The sequence below is a fragment of the Pithys albifrons genome, chromosome Z (genome assembly GCF_047495875.1).
Source record: "Pithys albifrons albifrons isolate INPA30051 chromosome Z, PitAlb_v1, whole genome shotgun sequence".
Classification (NCBI taxonomy): Eukaryota; Metazoa; Chordata; class Aves; order Passeriformes; family Thamnophilidae; genus Pithys; species Pithys albifrons.
This window is the reverse complement of record NC_092497.1, coordinates 56,328,562-56,342,277: the sequence shown is the minus strand read 5'-3', so window position 1 is coordinate 56,342,277 and position 13,716 is coordinate 56,328,562. Positions and strand designations below refer to the sequence as shown.

Below are 13,716 nucleotides of genomic sequence, written 5' to 3'. Positions count from 1 at the left end.
AAATTCCATAGTTATTTAGCCTTCAAGGTAGAAGGCTGAAGAGTATCAGAAGGCCTGCAGTGTGAGACATAAACATAAGCCAACAATATTGGGGGTCTAAAGAACACTGGAAAAGATCCAAGGGCCCTGTGTGTGCTGACAAAGATGAGGAACAGAGGGTCTCAAATCTCCCCCAGACTCAATTGCTGAGCAGGTGTGCTGAAGGGGCTGAAGGGGTGTGGAACGGGGCTGGACCAGGGGGATGTGTAAAATGGGGATTGGGTGGACAGTATTATAAAAAAACAAGGAAATCAGAGTCTGACCATGTGCATCGATATGTATTCCTGTGGGCCCTAGGCCTGACATTAAAGGACTTTCACTTTTTATCTTATCCCACACTAACTTGGCTTGGAGTCCTGCTTTCTGGGGATAAATGAAAAAGCTAGAGAACGACACAGTGCATCCTTAAAAATTTTTATTAGTGTGGCACGGCGCAGCCTGCAAGCACAGTCACGAGTCTAAATATCCCCAACTTCAGCCTCCAGGCTGCCTCTGCCTCCAGCGCCAGGTGTTGGTGCCGGAGCGAGCCTTGGCGTGACCTCCCTCCAGCAGTCGATGGTGGAGCCATAACACATGTCAGGATGTGCAGAAGGATGTTCTGCAGGGAGGGAGACAGAGGGGAACCCACGGAGGTGCCTGTGGTGACAGCCCTGGCTGCAGCAGACCCGTGAGAGGTGCCTGCCCTGCCCGTGCCCGTTCTCTTGCAGGGCCCAGGAATGGGACTTTGTTCCCTGCAGCATTAACTTCAGCCCTATTGCTGCAATCCCTGCAGGAGTGCGAGGAACAGGAGGATAAGAAACAGTGCAAAATAGGATTAAACCCCCCCACCTCCAAACAAACAAAACAAACCAGAGTCTGCCTGTGGATCCAAACTTTGATCTCTGCCAAGGCTTGTGCGCCTTCCTAATTTCTCCTTCTGTGCTGGTAGCGGTGTCTCTGCTGCACTAGGATTTGTGTTTGTTCCGTCCAGGAGACTCCCAAAATGATGATAAAACAGTACAGATAAAATTGGAGGAATTGCGGGGAAAAAAAAGAATAAATTCCTGTCCTAGTGTATTTTGACTACAGTTAAGGCAGCATCCCAAATACCTGCTTTATTAGCAGATGTGCTGGATGAAGCAGCTAATCCCCAGTTTCTCAGCCTTTAGCCACCCACAGCTGACCTGTGGTTTCCCACCAGGATCTGGCCTGCACAGCCCAGCTGAGGATAACTAAAGCTCACTATATTCCAGAACACTTAATGCATTCACTGCAATGTTAAAAATGCTAGCACATATGAACTCTTCAGAGATTTACAGGCACTATGTGGAGATTATGTGCAAAAATCTGCAGAATTTTTTTTTTGGCGTTGCTCTTCACTGATGGAATATATTTCTTGAAAACAGAAGCATTCTTTCCTTCTGAATGCTGAAGGAAATTACAAAAAAGTCAGACTATATGACTCTAATAAACTGAATGGCTAAGGCAAAGAAACAAACCACCTGAGTCTACTACAGGGGAGAAAAAGAAAAGATTAAAAAAAGTCCAGCAAGTGTCACTGTACAAAAACCACCCAGAATAACCATGTGCTTTCAGCATCAGCTTTTGTTCTTCAGGAGTAACTATCCACCCACAGAAAGAAGATGTTTTATGCAATGTGCCAGGATCCTGTGGGGAAGAAAACCAAAAGAAAAGTCAGAGTGCTCGTCTTCTGTTACCTGGAAATCAAACTCACAACATAAATCTGGGCTTAATAACATGAACAGGAGTTGTCTTCGTGGTAGCCCAGAGAATAAGAAATCTCACCTGGTAATATTAACATTTAGCTTGTTTTCTGCTTCTCAGATTTGCTGCTGGAGGACTGTCCCTTTGCCTAAAGAGCGGATGAGACAGTGAGAAACTGTGAACTAAGCTAAAAATTTGAAATCAGACAGCAACAGACACTCATCAGAACCACAGTTCAGCATACGAACTGCACCTGAAATACAGGGAATTTAGCAAGAGTATTTGTAACTTCTGTTGTGTACAAATATTTTCATTGCACCCTTGCTCTCTCAGACACAGGGAGCTGTGTCTGACCTCGTCATCTGGTGATCAGGTCACAGCTCAGAACAACCTCCTCAGGTGGAGTTAAGTCTTGATATCCCCCCCAAGTTTACATACAGAATTTTAAGTCAATTCTGTTGTTACACAACAGGCACCTGTGGTGATTTCATAGTAACAGTGAGAAATCCCATCACCGGACACTCGAAACTTAGGATTTTCAGAGCAGAGGTTAATCATTTGATTCAGGCATCTACCTGCATATCCCATTAGAGAACAACATGATGGGCGAAGTTTCAACCTTACCTGAATCCTTTTTCTGTACTTCTGGATGGCAAAAGCCAAATGACTCTTTTCATCTTCCCCTCCCCATTTTTTCCCCTTTGTTTTGAATATAGAAACAGCTGCTTGCCTTTTCCCACCAGATTCATTCTGCATACTTTTTATTTATGAATGTATGTAGGTCTTCACTAATTTTTAAAAAAATCATAGTAATAACTTGAATATGGTTGCAATACTTTCTAATCACTTTTGGAATGCTGTTGCTCAGAACTGTCAAGGGAAGAGAGAAGTCATGGGGATCCCACCTGAGACAGCTATAGATGTGAAGGGGGACTCTTAGATCAGCAAATCTGGGAAGGAGAAGCCTGTAGAGTATGCACTGCAGAACACCACACTCTGAAGGATATGTATTTTTTTGCTCCCGTTTATTGCCAATTTTCCTTGAAACAGACAAGAGCCTATGTGCATGTTTACAAAAATGAAGCAAGTTTGACCTACTGATGTAAAATTCTCCCCCAGAATAACAGCCATGTGATACGAATCTAAACTCCAGATGCCCATCTTGCATGTTTACAGTGCCATAATACATGTGTTTATACCGTTTTAGGGTCTCTGGGTTTTCCTTTGTCCTTTGAGGCTGGTTTAGTTGTCGTGGTTTCCTTTCCACTTTTGTCCTACACTCCAAAGAAAAAAAATAGTTACAGTTACAAAGCGAATAAAGCATAAAAGCACAGATAATCATAACCAATACCTAAAAATGGAAAAACCCCTCGTTCTTGGTGACTGGGTGCCCTGCAGTGTAAGCTTAAGGAATCTCCTGCAGAATTTCACTTGGGAACTGGTTACACTTCCACAGCTGTGTCTGACCAAGGGATTTATTTTCTGATTGCTATTACACTGGTTTGTTCAAAGATCTGGTGAATTCAAGCTTTGTTAGTTCTTTCTCCTTACAGGAAGCAGGAGGTCACTGCATCAGGAAATGGGAAGGGACAGCAGAGTACAAAAACTAACTATTACCAATAAAAGTGAGCCATTCCCTCTGCCTGCAGGTGAGGGACCAGGGAATGGGCTAGAACATATCACAGGGCTCCTCTGCCAGGACCTCTCCCCCTATTCAAGCTGAAGGCAACAAATGCCAGGTTTAAGAGCAATACAAACCCACATCTGAACGTGATTCTTCCCACATATGGACCAATCTCAGCCCCTTATTCATGTGTTTTTCCCCACAACCATTCTTTCTCAAACACCATCTTCCTGTTGGTGACCTCCAGATTCAAGCAGCTTCCACTGCTAGTTGCCTTGCATGTGCAGGACTTTGCTGGGAAAAGTCTGAAAGCTGTTTGTTAGCTGTGTTTAAGAGGATTATATGTCAAACAAGTGCTTTATTTCTCACTGCAAGATGTCTCCAAGCCATTCCTTCTGCATTTTACCTTGACAGATCTACTGTTTTCCCTAACACATGTAAAACTCTTCCCTGCTCCCAGCATTTCTCTGCAAAACCCTCCTGAGCTCTTACTCAGCTTCAGCCTACAACCATTGCCAGGTAGTGCATGCCATCATTGATGAAAGTTTCTCTGTCTTTCTACAGTTTGTGAACACTCTAATCTGGACAAAAAATGCTACTACATTTCTGTGCTCAACTTACCTCTCCAAGCCTGTCTTATCTCTCTAAAAGACTCCAAACAACACAAACCTTCCTTCTAACACATACTTAGTGCACAACAAAATGCACCAAATTTCCACTGCAGTGGTTAAGACAATCCCTACATCTGGACAGGGCTCCTGTAAACCTAACCTGAGCTACTGCAAAGAAAAGTGGGGTCTGAAAAACTGCTTATTTTGCAAGTTATTAGCAGAAAATGTCCTACCTTTGAGCGCTGAGGTGTAGCAGGAGCCTTTGCACAAGTATCAAAGTCACCTGATAAGGCATCGATAGCTGCACTGTCATCTCTTGGCTTCTGCAACAGTTTTAATTCTGAAGTCACACAACATGCAATACTTCCTACAGTCAAATTCATGTTTCAGGAATTTATGTCTGCTTGAATTATCCCTTTCTTAAAGATGAACACACCTGAACTCCACACATATGTTACAGTGCTGTCTATTTGAGGTTTCCAAGAGGCACGATTTCTTCAAGTACTGGACCTGAATATTCACAGTGCAGTTGTACAGAAAAACTGCATTTACTGTGAAGAGTTACTGCCCACACTGTTACTATAACCTACTGCATTCATGAGCATTATGAGTATTTGCAATGAATCACTTCTTAAGCCTACAGTGACACAACAGTAGAAAAAAATCAGAGCCCACAGCATGAAACAAACACAGAATAAATATCATTAATATATAAAGAAGCGTAAAAAAATCCTCAATAGAAAACATTATCAATATTACCTTTTGTCCTTTCTGTTTCATGTCATCCTTTGCTGCTGGCTTTGCTGGTTTACTCTTGGGGAGAAGAGAGAGCACATCCTCAGTTTTTACTGGTCAGGTTAGTTTTAAGACACGAGTATTTATACACAGCATTGGGTATTCACAGATTATCAAGAGAGCTGCACCACTCTCAACAGATCTCTGTATTTCTCCTGCCACATATTCACAGGCAGTTCACCCCGTGCTTTCATGGCCTGTCACTTTGACCCCATGACAATGATTGTTAGTGGGTAGTTCAGAGTGATTTATTTGTTTATACTGACCAATTAAAAAAAAACAAAAAACAAGAACAAATTATTTTTTTTTTGACTCGCATGCAAGAGAGCTATTCTAGAGCTATTCTAACTACAGGGTATTTCCATGTTTAACCCTAATACATAAATACAGTACAGACACTCACTTATTCATCTTATAATTCCAAAGAGGACAAACTGACTCATACACTCAAATTTCCATGTTGCAAATAAAAGCTGATAAAGCTTTCCCTTACCTGATCATCTGACTCCAGAAGTTTTAGATACTCAGGTGGGATTGTATCATCTCTTTCTCCAAGTTTGTCTCTATGTTCAGATTTAGCTTTTTCCTGAAAAATTTAATTTTTTTATTAACAACTTTAATACTCATGTCAGAAGTAATAGCAAAGCAAAAGTCAGAAGGCTTCTTAAACTTAGGGCAGATGCCCTTTTGGACTCAAATTTTAAAACTGAAGAACAAAGCATATATTGATTTCACTGTGAAGTGAAGTTGGTTTTATTTTCGCCCAGTAATGCTCTTTCCCTTAGTTATTGCACATTCCAATGTACTACTACTATTTTCTTATTAACAGAAGGTTCTTAGTAGAATTTTATGAAAAAAAGACTGAAGACAAAACAAGTAGAAACAAACAAGTTTAAAAATGTGACTAAGTAAGTAAACATGTCTGCTGATAAACTTATAAAAGTCAAAGTCTGATGAAACATCTGGACAGAAAATTAATTTTAGAAACCAAGGCCCAAGAAGACACATGAAAAATAATAATGACAATAAAAGGCACTGAAATCAAATAGTTTCAAATTTCCTGTAACACTTCAACACTTCCAGGTGACTGAAGGGTGTTTGATACGCCTACATGAGGGACAACATGAGTATGAAGTTTTTACTAGTAACCTTACTCTTACTTCTAAAATCCCACGCCATATATTCCCCCCTCCCAAACTGGTCAAGTTCCAGAATGTCTTTGGTACCTTTACTTTATCCACAATTGGTTTGTTCTCATCAGGGTCAGGTTCCCTCTCTCCCAGGGAATCAGACAGGAGATCCAAGGCTTCATCCATCTCTTTTCCTCCCTAACAAAGCATTAACACATTTGTGAGCACAAACCTGCTGCAAAGTAATTTAATTCATCAAGCTAATGTAAGTACTGACTAATGAAGCGTCAACTTCAATAACAAGAGCTCTCCTTTGTAGTTGCAATGTAGTGCAACAGCTGGGGAGAAACCCACAGAATACTCAGACCTACAGAAAACATAATTACAAAAGGGGCTTATGGGATTTATTTTAATGGCTTTCTTTTGTTATACATAAGCCTAACTGCTGCAATGAGAACAGATCTATAAAATTATGGTTGTTTGGCAATTGCAATTTGTTTTGCAAACATCAGTTCTATTCAAAAATTGGTTAAGAAAAAAGGCCATAAAACCAACTAAAACACAGTTGGGTGGAGCTTTATTTGGCTGGAAACATTAGTGGAACACTCCTCTTCACAGATCAAAATGGAAAACCAATGAGCAACATTACGATAAATGCCAGGCAGGGAGGTTCCCTTGGGATTCACAGGAGGTCATGGCACTGCCTGTTCCTCCAGTAAGCCTGAACTGCTCCTTTTAAAGGCTTCACTGATGACTTGGCCACTGTGGTAATGACTGTGCTGGGACTGTTTTAATGTTCTCATTACCTAAGTGGGAACGTGGAAAGGAAAGGAGAGGAAAAAGGGAAGGAGGAAGACAGAGAACAGACAGATAGGGGAAAGACAGACAGGGGAAAGGAAAAAGGGAAAGGAAAATGGGGAAAAGGAGAAAGGAAATGGGGAAAGGAAAAAGGAAAAGGAAAAGGGGAAAGGAAAAGGGGAAAGGAAATGGAGAAAAGGGAAAAGGAAAAAGAGAAAGAAAAAGGGAAAAGGGGAAAGGAAGAGGGGAAAGGGAAATGGAGAAAAGAAGAAAGGAAATGGGGAAGGAAAAAAGGGAAAGGGAAAATAAAAGGAGAAAGGAAAAGGCAAAGAAAAAGGGGAAAGGAAATGGAGAAAAGGGAAAAGGAAAAAGAGAAAAGGAAAAGGGAAAAGGGGAAAGGAAGAGGGGAAAGGAAAATGGAGAAAAGAAGAAAGGAAATGGGGAAGGAAAAGGGAAAGGGAAAGAAAAAGGAGAAAGGAAAAGGGGAAAGGAAAAGGGGAAAGGAAAAGGGGAAAGGAAAAGGGGAAAGGAAAAGGGGAAAGGAAAAGGGGAAAGGAAAAGGGGAAAGGAAAAGGGGAAAGGAAAAGGGGAAAGGAAAAGGGGAAAGGAAAAGGGGAAAGGAAAAGGGGAAAGGAAAAGGGGAAAGGAAAAGGGGAAAGGAAAAGGGGAAAGGAAAAGGGGAAAGGAAAAGGGGAAAGGAAAAGGGGAAAGGAAAAGGGGAAAGGAAAAGGGGAAAGGAAAAGGGGAAAGGAAAAGGGGAAAGGAAAAGGAGAAAGGAAAAGGAGAAAGGAAAAGGAGAAAGGAAAAGGGTGAAGGGAAACAACACACATTCCCCAGCACCCTCATAAGCGCTGGAGCACTTGGCACAGGATGGGAGGTTCCAAAGGAACCTGAAGTGCAGCAGGAGTGGAACTTGGGTGGACTGGACAGGCCAATCCCCACAGTCTGTTCATCATGGAGTGCCCAGAAAATCACACTTTTATTGTTTTCCCCCCTGCCCAGGGGAACATTCTCCTTCTTGCAATACCCTGTTATCAGCAGGGAATTACTGAACTTTGCACCAGTCCATACTGGTGGGACTGGCTGGGTCATGCTGCGGCCTCTCCTCGCTTTGTACAAGGGAAGGATCTACAGAAGGGGTTTCTTACCAAGGCAGCAGACACAGGAGCTGCTGAGTGCACCGAAGAAACTGTAGCAGCAGAGATAACATCCGAGGAACCTGTGGGCTTCTCCTTGGTTTTCTGGAACAAGACACAGAGGCATCATGAACACAGGGGGACAACATGCATCAGACTACATGCATCCAAAACACGATGCCCACATAGTCTGTTTCTAGGAGTTTATTTTTCTCAGAAGCTTTACTTATTTCAGACTGAAATCCCCTCCCCTCTGCAACTCTTCTGCATCTCACTTTGTTCATGTTCTATCCTCCACCTCAACTACTGGGTTAAACTTCAGCTTAGCTGAAGTCAGGGGCAAGTTTAACATGACGGCAGAAGAACTAAGACTTCACCAAACCCATCTATATTCTGAAGTTATAAATTCTAAAATTCTGAATTCTAAAATTCTCAGTTGCAAAGCATTAGTTATGCAAGCAACTGATAAAAAGATAGGATGACTTTTTGACTATTTTTTTTCCTGCTTTTGTATTAGTTTGTTGCAAGTATTTTTGATTTTTAGCTATTGCAATTTATTTAAGAAACTTGACATAAACTTTGAAGGAAACTTTTAGAATACCAAGATTATTCAAATAACTTGAAAATAAGACCCATTTTCAGAAATCAAATATACTCACGTTTTGTACAGTTGATGCAGGTAATGGTGCAGGTGGTGTCAGAGAACAGGAAAATCCTTCTGTCAAACCCTCTAAAAGATCATTTTCACTCATAGGCTGTCATTGAAAAGAAAAAACCGGAAGAGCTTTTAAATCTCTTCATCTCTTAAAAAGGGAGCAGGTAGCACAGTCCACTTTTAAACTGAATACTGGGTAACCTTAGCAACATTTGATAATTCATGAATGAAACAGTTATCTGTTTCACTTCTTTACCTGTGACTTTTCTTCTGGTTTTGGTAGGAGTGGTTTTCCATCTTTACCCTACAAAGAAAAACCCCTTGCATTAAACCAAGCAGTCTTTAAATGACTGTGCAATACAAGTATTCACTGAGCAACAGACAGTATTACACAGGAGAGTGCCCTAACCAGTAAACTCCAGCACCTACTGCTGTTATTCAAGGTGCCACTTAAAAACCCAGGTCCGGCAACTTAAGAACACCTGAGTGCTGAGAAGGGATTCAGCGTAAGGGACTCTGAGTTTCCCTATTTTGTGTTTGGATGTCTGTGGAAATAGAACAATTGATAAGTGGCATCACAGCTGTGGCACATGTTGTGCAAGTCTTGGCTAGATCTGAGCAATCCATTTATGTCAAATGTGTGTGCTGATGTTTGCAAAAATACCAGCTTGAAGAACTGGGGCTTTTTTAACAGCTTTAACCAATCACGATTTATAAATTCTAAAATACCAAGAGCTAATGAAATACTGAAGCAGACTAATCTCAAAATTAATTATTCATCTACATCTAAACCACCTGTGTGCCCACGGAAGCAATTAATGACACATGTCAGACATTTGAGAAGTACAAACTGGCATTTCTACGTACTAGAGACATAATTTCAAAATGAAATGTAGTCTCAGCTTCAGCCACATATTCTGAGGAGTGAAAGGAAAGTAAGACTAAGACAGCACATTATATAAATTACTTTAGCTTCTGTTAATCTGTACTCTGGAGGAATTGTTTCTTCATCTTCACCCAGTTTTTTGTGTTGTTCCTTTTTGGTTTTCTCCTGTGAAGGCAAAACAGAAGTCACAGTAAGAAAAACAACTAATGACCTCCCAGCAAAAATGCACATGAGCAAGCTTTTAGTGTTCAGTCTGCTAATTCAAATTAGTCTCATTCAAACCAACTACTAGATACAAATCTCTTGAAAACTGAAAGAAAACATTTTTTCTTGAGAAAGCCTTTATTTCTCTGCCTGTTTCTCCCTTTGTATGTCAGAAGTGGCTCTACCTATTTCAGTGAAGGTAACAGAGGTAATAGACCAGCATGAACCAACAACAAACCAGCACCACATCTCTTGAGTCTCAATTCTTTACTTTTTTGGAAATCCACCCAAGAGCTCTCTGGACTATGTGCAAATGAACAGAGAAATCAGTAGCCCAGCTCAAAAATGATGACCCCTTCAAAGTTATGTTGGAAAATGACAGCTAAGAAAAGGGACTAAAGCCAGCTTTGGGAACTTGCATCTGACAGAATTCCAGCTACCAGAAGGATTGTCTTTTCTGTTTTCTGACACCAGTCAGCTCCATCTCACCCAAGCCTGGAATGCACTGGGGGCATTCAGATTGTGACTATGAACAGCATTCCCTTAGAACACATGGATTTCAGTGACTTAGTTATGACTCCCAATTTAAGTAACAAGAACAGTGACAAACCCCAAAGTTTTATGCATCATTCCTCATTTGAAGTCCTCATCATAGATTTGGTTCTTTTAGAACAAAAACCATACTGTGTGGTACCTCTGAAGTGTATCTTAACTCTGCTTTGGTGCAGCAGCAAGACATGAAGAAAATGTCGTGCTCAGATACTGAGGCAACTACTGTACTGAAGTAGTCATGATTATTAAGAAAGTGTACCCACTGTGTTGAAATAGTAGAATATTTCCTTAGGAGAATAGAACTGGTTTCAACAGTAATCTTTTTTAAGTGCAAGTATTATGTCTGTTGTTTTTAGCCTGAGGAAATACAGTCATTGAAGGCAATTGCATCAACTGTGTATTTTTTGAGGTCTGATTTTTTTCTCTACCTTAACTTTGTCCACAGCAGGTTTTCCTTCATCTGGATCAGGCTCCCTCTTTCCTAGGCTGCTGGACAAGGCTTCCAGTGCTTCATCTGCTACATGACCAACCTGTATGGGTGTTGATACAGCAAAAAACAATTCTTGCTCTGGAGTTCAGCTGCAGAGGAATAAATTTTTGTCTTTTCCTGCAGTGCCTATTTGGTTCACAAACAGATCACTTTGTGAGCATTAAGAGCTAGAGGGAGCCACAAGAACTGTCAGTTTGTGTTTCTCTATGAAGAAGGTCATTGACCTTCCCCATTCACTTCAGTTTTTCCAGAAACCACTCAGCCCTTGTGGCTTAGCACTATGAAGGAAGAGTAGTACAATGCCGAAATAAGCATCTTCACAATATGCTCTACCATTTCAGAAATGAATGTTATGAAGTTTTGCTTTAGGTCCAGCAGAAGTAGCTCCACTACTTACTGAAGACAGGGCTGATGGAGCTGAAGACTGCACAGTACAAGCCGTGGCACGAGGGACCACTTCATCCTCAGTGGTTTTTGCAGACACAGAATCTGAAGGCTTCTGAAACAGGAAAGTTACACTGTGCTTTACTGAATATGCTTAGAAACCCAAAATATATCTGTTACATGGCCTTTTTTTTCCTAAACACAGTACAAAACAAGACAGAAAAGTCTAAATTTAAAAGTAGAAACTTCTCACTTAAAAGCTGAGTGTCAATATTGCATGTTCCAACAAAGGAAATAGAGAAGGAAAAACATAAAGAGAAGAAAATATTTTGCTGGAAAGAACAGTAGCACTATCCAGTCTTAGCAGAACTACCATTGTCACCATCTTCAGTAAACTAGAAAGACATACTTTGGATACGCTCCTGGGCTTTGAAGGTTTGGATTGTGCTGCAGGCTGTGCAGGGCAGGCAAAGTCTTTTGAAAATTCATCAACAAGATCAGATTCACTCAGAGGCTGCAAAAAAAAGACAGATGGGGTACACGTGACTCACTGCTTTTTTTTATTTTTTCAAGAATTGTATTTCAACTACATGGAAAGAAGGAAAATGTTCCCAGCCCACACTGAAATAACCTTTCACACTTATGTGCAACAAAACAGCATGAACTTCCCTCTGTATAAAATGAAGAAAAACACATTTCAGAAGAAGTCATTTGCTTTGTCATCAAAAGCCAATATAAGGTAGAGAACTGTACATGTAACACCAAATATAATTTAGAGAACCAGAGATATAATGTTCAACACTGTCTACAGTGAAAAGGAAAATACAACCTCTTCATTTGGAAAAAAAGGCTAATATTTTCTAGGTAGCATTTACTGTTACAGCATCATGTTATGATAATACTTCAAGTATAAACCACATACACGTAGTGGAAAACAGCACCATCACCCCATTTTTTTTCCCAGCAGAAGCAGAGTTCCCTCAGAGGCACGTCAGTGTCACCTGGAAGATCCCTCAGCTTGTCCACTGACTGCTGTGGCTTTCACTGTGCATGTTTCAGTGAATAAAAATGCAATTTGACTTTTCCTACTACATGTATTTTACAATCCATTGATACCATGTGACCTGGTACTATGTAATCTATACACATATACCTGATGCTCCTGGGATCCTCCAAACTACTGTTTACAGCTAAATGTTTAAATCTTTGCTAGTAGAGATGCTCATTCACTTGTTATGTGGAAATAAATGGTTATGGACAGATTCATAATGGAAAAAATGGCATTTCTGAAAGATAGTCTTTTATATTCCCTCCCTCATTCCCTTAAGTCTTTATAAATTGTCTTAACATGTAAGGTCTCATCTTTTCATAATATCTGAAATCCTCTTTCACACACTGAAAAGAGACATTTAGGTAAAACCAGGTTTTTTCCCCAAAGTTATGCCACTGCACGTGCTTAAGGGTGTGCAGAGTGGAGGACCAGACCAAGCTGAAATCCCGAAGGAAGGACTCTGCATTCACCAAAAGTCATGGAGCTACTCGAAGTGATTGAAAGTTTCCAGCTATTACCACAGCTTGTTTGTTTGTTTGGCTGATTTTGGTTTCACAGATCTAACTTAGTGGTGATACCACAGGAATGCTGGTGAACACTTATTGCTCAAAACAACCTTATTTAAACTATGAGCAGAAGAGGTGCTCAGAAAAATACTGCAATGCTCCTGTGGTTCACTTAGAGAACAAATACTCAATTGCATTTGTGTCTCCCACTGAGAGATGCAGAAGAGCATGGGAACACTGACTTTTCTACCAACCATTTAAATTCTTCTGGCATAAGATCTCATCATTCTGAGCTTGTCTTCTGCCTTGGTTTTGTACAAGACTTCAGTCAAACTATGAACTGACCTCCCTTAAATTACAGCACATTCTCTTCTGACACTTTTCTTTTTTGTTTGCCATCTCTTTTGTGCTCCCTGTGGAATAGGAAGGCATGTCTCCTGACAGCAGGGCCATGACATGCTTTTTATCTCATGACATGCCTGGCAGGTGTTCTTTCTGTGCTGCTCTCACACATCACCCACTTAAGACATGTTTGGTCCAAGACCTGACATGCAGATTTTTAGAGACTCAAAAGTCTTTTCATGTCTACCTTTGCATTCCTCCACACCTTAGCCTTGAATAATAGGAATGACTTCACATTTTTGCTAAGGAGGCACAGGGTCATTCTCACACAGACTGGTCCTGACCTTCACACTTGTTCCAGAAGAACAGAGGTCTCCTGTACTTGTCCAATTTTGGCAGAACTCCTCAACCCACAGTATTTCCAAAGTGAAGCCCTCAGTTTCTTCAGTGCACAGTTCCTTTGCTTTCTTCCTGTGCTTTTTAAATTAATCATTGCAACTTTCTTTTTAAGTATTTTAATCCCCTCTTGCACTTTCTAGGCCACGATGGATGCTCTTTGCAAAGTCCAAGCTGGTCTTTGTGATTAGGCAAACGTCCACAGCAGCTTTTTTTTCCTTCTTTCCAGTCATGTTCCTTTATATTTGATCACTAATGAGAGGAAGCTGTCAAGAAAACAAAAGATTTTCCTGCTTCACCTCTCTCTGTCCTTCAATAGCTCCAACAGACCTCTACAGAACACCTTACACTAACTCCCCATACAGCCTTCATTTGTATCAGCAGTAATTTCACTAACTCTCTTATGTCTTAGT

General features: G+C 40.7%; 1 protein-coding gene across 8 annotated transcripts in view; it reads right to left on the bottom strand.

Moving 5' to 3' along the window:
* Positions 1-437: 437 nt before the first annotated feature.
* CAST (calpastatin) overlaps positions 438-13,716 on the bottom strand; it is a 55,227-nt gene continuing 41,948 nt past the window's right edge. For 7 of the 8 annotated variants that reach the window (XM_071579986.1, XM_071579983.1, XM_071579984.1 and 4 more), the window contains 14 exons: positions 11,418-11,522; positions 11,022-11,123; positions 10,563-10,664; positions 9,460-9,543; positions 8,749-8,796; positions 8,497-8,592; positions 7,850-7,942; positions 6,000-6,101; positions 5,267-5,359; positions 4,738-4,791; positions 4,212-4,301; positions 2,943-3,022; positions 1,825-1,891; positions 438-1,686 (listed from right to left, as the gene is read on the bottom strand). In XM_071579986.1, coding sequence (XP_071436087.1) covers positions 1,834-1,891; positions 2,943-3,022; positions 4,212-4,301; positions 4,738-4,791; positions 5,267-5,359; positions 6,000-6,101; positions 7,850-7,942; positions 8,497-8,592; positions 8,749-8,796; positions 9,460-9,543; positions 10,563-10,664; positions 11,022-11,123; positions 11,418-11,522 — 1,107 coding nt within the window. In that variant the 3' untranslated portion in view covers positions 438-1,686; positions 1,825-1,833. The remainder of the gene's footprint in view (positions 1,687-1,824; positions 1,892-2,942; positions 3,023-4,211; positions 4,302-4,737; positions 4,792-5,266; positions 5,360-5,999; positions 6,102-7,849; positions 7,943-8,496; positions 8,593-8,748; positions 8,797-9,459; positions 9,544-10,562; positions 10,665-11,021; positions 11,124-11,417; positions 11,523-13,716) is intronic. The other variant, XM_071579985.1, reaches the window with a different exon arrangement.